General features: G+C 48.2%; 1 protein-coding gene across 1 annotated transcript; it reads right to left on the bottom strand.

Annotated features, from left to right (window-relative positions):
* Positions 1-577: 577 nt before the first annotated feature.
* On the bottom strand, positions 578-1702 carry LOC103638253 (senescence-specific cysteine protease SAG39). The gene is made up of 2 exons (XM_008661224.2): positions 1267-1702; positions 578-1164 (listed from the first exon to the last, which is right to left on the bottom strand). The coding sequence occupies exons 1-2, from the start codon at positions 1700-1702 to the stop codon at positions 578-580; spliced, it is 1023 nt and encodes a 340-aa protein (XP_008659446.1).
* Positions 1703-8500: the final 6798 nt, after the last annotated feature.

Raw genomic sequence — 8500 nt, 5'->3', positions numbered from 1 at the left:
CGGAGTCATCTTCGGGATAATGGCGAGACGATAAACCCTTTTTGATCGTTCGAGCAGCCGAGCTAAGGCCCCTAGGTCTAGTTCGATATCCACCATAGAATGTAAAGCACATTGACTCAACTTTTGGATCTAGTGGCATCTTCCACGAGCTCAAACTAGTCAAGCTTGAGTGGTCCATGATGATCCCTAATGGTTGTCTATGTCAACTAGACTATAATGATATGCTAATGTTGTTTTATGAACTAAAAGTATATGATTTGTTTTCTACTTATTTTTGTGCAAATTATAACTAGTTCCCAAAGTCTACCTTAGCAATGATACTTTGTGTTGGCCTTAACCATTTCTCGATATTCCGCTGCAAGAAAACAACTAACATATCTTCATGATTAATCACTACACATTGAACACATTACATAATTTTTAATAAATACATGTGTAGATTACATATAGGAGGTCAACGTAAAACACAATTTAGAGGCACTAATTTGAACTAGCTATACATATTTACATAGTAAATAAAATGACATACACACATTGATTTATTTATTATGAACTTGATTGCTCATCAAGGTTTTGCCTACTCAGTGGGGTACGAAGGTTCCATGGCTAGACCACACATGCCCCTCTTATCTGAAATATCCTTCTCCATTCTGAGGTATCCATTCTCGCCCCAAGTCGTGCCCCATGAGTTCTTCATCAGCCAGTACTTAGTACCATCACTGGTCTTTCCATAACCAATGGCTGCAATCCCATGGTCCAAGTCAGTGCCACATGAGCCAGTCATCACACCACCAGAGTAGAACTGGAACGTCATGTCTCCGCCATCCACTGCCACCGAGACAGGCTGGTTTGCCACGGCCTTCATCAAGGCAGCCTCATCATTTGCCGGCACATCCTCGTAGCCCTTTATGGTTGCAGCACTATTTGATCCACTCTTGCACTTGCCATCTGCAGCAGTGTAAGGATAGCTGGACTCCGTGGTTAGGCCGCCGTTCTTGATGATGAACTTGAAAGCATCGTCCATCAAACCACCCTCACAACCTTGATCCTCGCCATGGACATCGCAATCCACTAACTCTTGTTCTGCAAGAGAGACGAGCTTGCCCGTGCTGATTTTCACAATGCCTTCTGTGGCGGCCACGGCTGAGAACGCCCAGCAGCAACCTGCAATTGATTATTATGTCTCGACTTATGTCATCACACTCTAGTTTTTATTTCCACCATAATAGAGTTGTCGGAAGTGTTCGTGCTACTAAATATACATACCACATTGACCTTGATCCTTGATGGGAGTGACGGCACCCTTGGTCCTCCAATCGATGGTCGTCGGAAGCGCATCGGCACTAACATTCTCATACCTAAATCCTGTAGGGATCTTCATATTGCTAGATTTGAGACCCTTATTAGTCTTGGTAGACCTGAACTCGTCGTTGGTGAGATCGGCGAACTGGTTAACCCCGAGCCAGAACTTATTATTCCCACCAGCGTTGAACGACTCGATGAACTGAACGTTAGCCTTGAACACCTCGAACCGCCGAGCCTTCTCGGAGGCGTCTTTGTAGACGCGGCTGTACTGCGCCATCCACTGCTCATGCCTCGCCACCATGACAGAGTCGTCGCTCAGGTCGCGAGCAGCCATGGCAGCACCACAGAAGAAGGCGAAGCCAATGATGGCCGAGATCGATGCCTTCAGGGTGGCCATGGTTGATCGCTGCATCAGGCCTCTAGGAATTGGTCGCGCGCTGATGCTAGCCTGCTGCTGTTGTGCACTATGCCTAATGATTTCCTGATTGGAGCCTGGGGTGGTACGGGTATTTATATGTAGCTTGAGCCGTGTATTGTCCTTTGTAATTAAGTTGTAAGCATATGAAGCCATACGGTACACTGCTTGTACGCTGTATTGTGGGGAAAGGGACTGGTACGCGACCGTGAAGCACGTATATATATGCTTGCCAGATGTGGTATAAAATACTGTATTCATTACTTGTGCTCCCGACGACGTGCATTTGCCGTCTGGTATGGATTATTTTTTTTGTCTTAAAGCAATATTATAAACAAATATTATATATAAGCGGCACATTTGATCACAGGCATTCAATAACATATATGAGATAAAAATTGGAAAAAGGAAATGTACTGACGACAGCACATATGCTTAGTATAATAATACTCCTTTACCAAGGTATTGTGCGTAAGTTCAATTTGATTTAACCAAGGTAATGATGTAGACGTCCTCCACTAAATAAAAGAAGGATGCCAAATCAAACAGCGGATATATAGGTTCGTTCATGAGTACCTCCAAACCAGTCAGTCTTATTTCTAAACACATTGGCGGCGAAGTTAGGTTAACAGCTGCAAAAATCATATTATACCACGACTACTGCAGAATGGGCTCCGTCCAACAATAACTTTTGTTCTGGTACTAAATAAAAGAAGGATCCGAAATCGAACAGTGGATATATAGGTTCGTTTGTGAGTACCTCGAACCAGTCAATTTTATTTATAAACACATCGGCGGCAAAGTTACGTTAATTGCTGCAAAAATGATACTATACCACCTAAGTACATTACGCATAAAATATAGCTAAAATCCTAAAATGTACATATACTTCTAAAATACTATACTTAAAGCACGAGTTTCAACGGTCGTCTCGTGTTATCTTTTTTTAAATAACCCCTCACAGCTATTTGAAATTAATCCGTTGCACGACTATAGATGGCCAAACGGCGGCCCGGCACGGGCCAGATGCCCGCGGGCCACAACTCTGACCCAGACACGTAATGCCGACCTGCTGACTGTGCCAGGTCAGCCCGTTAGCCCATCGGCCCATTTGATTAAATATCAGCGTAAAATGTTAAAAAACGATGTAGGAGGTGGGGTTCAAACCCATGCCCTGATGGAATAAGGACGGGAGACACTAGATAAAGCTGTCAAACTAGTACAACATCATACTCAGATGTTTTTAATATTGAATATAAATTATATATATGTATATAATTTTTTGTAAAATAAAAAATATAATCGTGTCGGGCCGAACTAGCACTACGGGTCGAGGCTACAGCCCAAGCATGGCACGACGTTCTTGGCTCTTGCAAGCATTAGATCGTTTCTGAGACCATATTGGCGCAATGGATTCCATGGTGTTTGAGGTTGCTGTAATTGATGAAGCAACAATGATTTGTCAAACTAAGAGTAAAATAAAGGGTTATTTGTTGGTTTTAAATATTAGTAATTGCTACGAAGTAGCATAATTTATATGGAGCGCATCCAGTTTTTATTGATGTCTGACTTTAGCAATCACTCCATATTTTGATCTATCTTTTTTATAAGTTTGAGTTCATGTGACTTGTTTTAGAAACTTAAGCTCACGAACTTTCTCTTATTTGGTCTCTGTATGGTGGAATTATGTCATTTTATAATCTCTGTTCGTTCAGTCAGCCGTTGTGAATTCTCTTCTAATCGCTCACTTCATTGGCCGTGTTGTACCAAGACATATTGAATGGAGTAAATAATAACATCAGTTAGCCAAATCAAAAATATTATACAGAGAGTGGAGGCAATCAATAAAAAATATTGATTTTTTTTGATGGATAGTTTACATGGGTATTGTTGTAAGCCGTCGCAACGCACGGGCAACCGACTAGTATATATATATGATAGATTTATTCGTCACCTAGGGTATAGACCGGCGACGATCCATCAATTGGACCAATTTGGTGTGCCCCACTCCGAGCCGACAGAGCCACCCCAACTCGCGTCCCCAGCCGCCCCCGTGCCCGCCTAGTCGACCGAACAAACCACCTCACCCTCGCAAGAGTCGAGCTGAGTCAGTCGAGAGAGCCAGCTCACCTGAAATGACTTAATGCTTACTGAAATGATTTAATGTTGCCTAGATACTTGAATGAATTTACTTGGACTTCGGATGACTTAAGGTTATCTAGAATGACTTAAATGTTGTCTAGACGCTAAAATGACTTTTTTCTGAAATGACTAAACCAATAACAAAGAAATGTCTGAGAAAAACCCAGAAAGCATGGCTGAAAAACAAGAATAAATTAATGTTTTTTCTTCTAAAAATGACTTAATATTTATTAAAATGACTTAATATTTATTGGAATGACTTAACGTTGTCTGACTGCTTGAATAACTTTGCAATTACTTAATATTGTCTAGAATGACTGAACCAATAACAAGCGATGTTTGAGATACATGAAGAATGACTCAATATATGCTAGAATGTCTTAATCAGAATGGAAAATGACATAACAAACAGGCGGACCATGGATCTGATAGGTGCACGCGAAGGGAGCTACACACAGAAAACGAGCTGACTCGTGCCACGACAAAACCGTGTGCCAAAACGGGCCACACGTGGCACGGGAGGGAGATGTGCATGGGACACATGGCCCATGGAGCCACGCGGGGGAAGTTGTTCTAGGTGATGGACATTTGGGTCCATTACCCTAGGTGACAACTGGAGTATATATATAGTTTATATATTTGGAGCCTTGGGCTTCCCATATCTAGGGGAAGCCCTAGCCCAATGATGTCATCCGGTTCAGCCACCACCTCAAGCCTACTTAGGCCCTGACGTCTATAAAAGATGCCCCAGACTCCAGGGATTAGAGTTTCGAGCGTGGCGGCAACTATGGCCTCTCGAGAAACGAGCAACGACGACGATGACCACCCGAGGCACGAGCGATGGCTGGACGTCGATGACGGCGACCGCCTGAACTGCGATCGACGACGGCGATGGTGACAGCCTGAGGCGTGAGCGGTGACTTCCAAGGCACGAGCGACAACGGCGGCGGTTACCACACGCAGCAGTGTCCGATGATGATGGCCTCCTCCAATCTAGTGCGTCTTGAGCATCCTCCTCTGACAACCACCTCTGATTTGGTGGCCTCTGAGGCATCCAAAGCTTGCTTTGAATTAGTGCTTCTTTTGCTATACTTCATGCTTTTTAGCAACCTTGCTATTTTTAAAGATCACTGGACAGAAAGTGTTTTCTGAACTCACCCTGGCGCTGGCTTCGGATGTTACCGAAGAGAAAGAAGGTGCTTTTCTTGCTAAAAGTAGCATTTTGACTAAGGCGACTTGTTTAGCCGTCAAAGGTGATGTTGGAGGCATTCCGGCCAGTCCGATAGAGGGTTCTGAAGATTATAGCAAAGACCTAGACATCGAGGAGGATAGCAACGATATCCAACCAACAAAACTAAGCCATGTAAACTTTAGAAAAATCAGCAATTATGAGTGGGCATATTCAAGTGTCGAAGAATACACACTATATAGGTGATGTTGATTTGGTCTGACTTGGGGGTGAAGACACCATAACCCTACCGAGGGAGGATGAGGTAGTGATTTTCTGAAGCTTTCTAAAGGTTGTGCTTTGATTGCCGCTACACAAAATGATACTGGGAGCCTTCAAAAGGTTTGACATATATTTGCACCAGCTTACTCCTAATGCAATAATGAGGCTCAAGGTTTTTATCTTGGCTTATGAAGCTAGGACATAGAGCCAAGCGTGGAATGCTTTTGCCAAATCCATGAGCTAGATTACCAAACAAACGCTATTGGTAAAGAGCGTCTTCATAACAACTTCATATGTTATAATTTTCTAACCGAAAGGAAGCATAGTTCCCAGCTCTTTCATATTATAGCATATGGTCGAAGTCATGGACAAAGGAGTGGTTTTATATGAAGAATGACTTGAAAAGCTAGGATGATATCTAGATCATAATCCAAAGGCCTATCAAGCCCAGCTTTGAATTCAATAAGCTAACTTATTATATGAACTTCAAGGCTTAGGCTGCCAAGGCTTCTTTTAACAATGTTTGCACCCACATCAGAATGTGGGACCTTGTTCAAGAGCACATGGCATTTAACATCTATCCTCTAAGGGTTGAATGGGTTATGTTGGAGCCGAAGGAAGATAGTTCTTTAGAGCAAGAATCGGGCTTGTTAGGTTGAGGTACACATATAAATTTGAGAGCTTATTTGGAGAGCCATGCGACAAATTGCTAGAAGTTGTTGTGGAAAATTTAATGAAGTTCTTGAAAACTTTAAAAAGAAGGAATACGTAGCACCGACTGTCACCTTTGGAGCCTAGAAGAAGTGTTGGTCGAACCACGTTTTTGACGCGATCGGTGTCGGCGTTTCGACCCCGGGGGGTCCCTGGACCGACGAGTAAATTGTCGCTGCGTGTCCCAGCCCAGATGGGTCGGCGCGAGACGGAGCACAAGGGGGGAAAACCAGTGAGGGGAAACCGCGGCCTCGTGTTGTTCTGCGCCCAGGGCGGATGCGCTTGCAGTAGGGGGTTACAAGCGTTCGCGAGGGAGAGAGAGGGCGTGAGACTGCGCGTCAGCCCGTTCTCCCGCGTGGCCACCTTTTCGTACGAGGGCCCTGGACCTTCCTTTTATAGACGTAAGGAGAGGGTCCAGGTGTACAACGGGGGGTGTAGCAGTGTGCTAACGTGTCTAGCAGAGGGGAGCCAGAGCCCTATGTACATGCCGACGTGGCTGTCGGAGAGGTGTTAGAGCCCTGTTCATGTGGCGTCGTGGCCGTCGGAGGAGCGCTTGAGCCCTGTAGAAGCACAGTTGTCGGGGCTGTCGGATCCTTGTTGACGTCTCCTTGCTTCCGTAGGGGGCTGAGAACCGCCGTCGTCATGGAGCACGCGGGGTGCCATCATTACTTGTTTTACCGGGGAAGCCAGATGGGACACCGGTCTTGTTCCCCGTAGCCTGGCTAGCTAGGGGTAGGGTAATGATGGCCCCCCTTGTGGCGTGGTCGGTCCGAGCCCAAGGTCGGGCGAGGCAGTGATTCCTCCGAGGTCGAGGCTGAGTCCGAGCTTGGGGGTCGGGCGAGGCGGAGACCATCGTCCGAGGTCGAGGTAGAGTCCGAGCCCTAGGGTTGGGCGAGGCGGAGACCGTCTTCCGGAGTCGAGGTGGAGTCCGAGCCCTGGGGTTGGGCGAGGCGGAGACCGTCTTCCGGAGTCGAGGTGGAGTCCGAGCCTTAGGGTCGGGCGAGGCGGAGATTCCTATGGCGCCCGAGGCTGGACTTGGCTGCTATCAGCCTCACCCTGGCGGGTGGCACAGCAGTCGGAGCAGCGCAGGCGGTGCTGTTTTCCTGTCAGGTCAGTTAGTGGAGGGGCAAAGTGACTGCGGTCACTTCGGCCTTGTCAACTGAAAAGCGCGCGTCAGGATAAGGTGTCAGGCAATCCTTGCATTGAATGCTCCTACGATCCGGTCGGCTGGCGAGGCGATCTGGCCAAGGTTGTTTCTCCGCGAAGCCTGCCCGAGCTGGGCCTCGGGCGAGTCGAAGGTGCGCCCGTTGCTTGAGGAGACCCTCGGGCGAGGCGTGAATCTGCCTTGGTCTACCGTTCCTGCCCGAGGCTGGGCTCGGGCGAGGCGAGATCGTGTCCCTTGAGTGGACGGAGCCTTGACCAGAATTGCGCCCATCAGGCCTTTGCGGCTTTGTACTGATGGGGGTTACCAGCTGAGATTAGGAGTGTTGGGGGTACCCCTAATTACGGTCCCCGACAGTAGCCCTCGAGCCTCAAAGGGAGTGTGGGTACTCGCTTGGAGGCTTTGTCGCATTTTTTTGCAAGGGGACCGGCCTTTCTGGATTGCATTTTGTTCTGGTGGGTGCGCGCGAGCGCACCCGCCGGGTGTAGCCCCCTAGGCCTCGGAGGAGTGGTTTGACTCCTTCGAGGTCTTAGTGCCTTTCGTGATGCCTCAGCCGACCTGGTTGTTCCCTCATGCGAACTGGTCGTTGCCCGGGGGCATAGTCAGGTTTCGAGTTCTCAGGCTGGTATGTTGACGCTGTCAACGGTTTGGCCGGAGTCGGGTTTGCGAGAGCAGCCCCCGAGCCTCTGCACAGGGCGAGAAGACGGTCAAGGACTGACTCGGCTTCTTTCATACGCCCCTTCGTCGCCTTTTCGCAAGGAGGAGGGGGGGAAGCGCCATGTTGCCCTCGGAGGGCGCTGAACATGGTGTCTCCAGTGAGTTGCTAAACGGGTGATCCGAGTGGACGCCCGTGCCCCATTCGATAAGGGTCGGCTAGTGGCCCAGAGGCGCGCTCCAAAAGTACCTGCAGGTGATTTTCTGGACCCGGTCCCATTCGATAGGGTCCGAGGGCTCGATGCCTCCCTCTGATGGGATTCTGTTACAGAATCGCTCCTGCTGGTCTCAGAAATGTCCTAGGGTACCTCGGGAGCGTAGCCCGAGCCTTTGTTATGTATCGAACGTACCCAGACTCATCCCTCACTCTGCGTGCTCTGAGGCGGCTGTCGAACCCTTCGGGGGGCCAGCCTTCGAACCCCTGATCAGTAGTGGGCGCGGAGCTCGAGTGGCCTGAGGCGGCTGTCGAACCCTTCCGAGGGGCCAGCCTTCGAACCTCTGACCAGTAGTGGGCGCTGAGCCCAAGTGCTCTGAGGCGGCTGTTGAACCCTTCCGAGGGGCCAACCTTCGAACCTCTGATCAGTAGGGGGGCTCGGGGCTC

The sequence above is a fragment of the Zea mays genome, chromosome 9 (assembly GCF_902167145.1).
Source record: "Zea mays cultivar B73 chromosome 9, Zm-B73-REFERENCE-NAM-5.0, whole genome shotgun sequence".
Lineage (NCBI taxonomy): Eukaryota > Viridiplantae > Streptophyta > Magnoliopsida > Poales > Poaceae > Zea > Zea mays.
The sequence above is the reverse complement of the archived record's forward strand: the minus strand, read 5'-3'. Positions and strand labels throughout refer to the sequence as shown.

Coding starts and splice junctions, on each gene's coding strand:
- LOC103638253 (XM_008661224.2), bottom strand. CDS start 1,702: ATGGCCACCCTGAAGGCATCGATCTCGGCCATCATTGGCTTCGCCTTC. Junction 1,165..1,266: donor CAAGGATCAAGGTCAATGTG/GTATGTATATTT, acceptor AATCAATTGCAG/GTTGCTGCTGGGCGTTCTCA.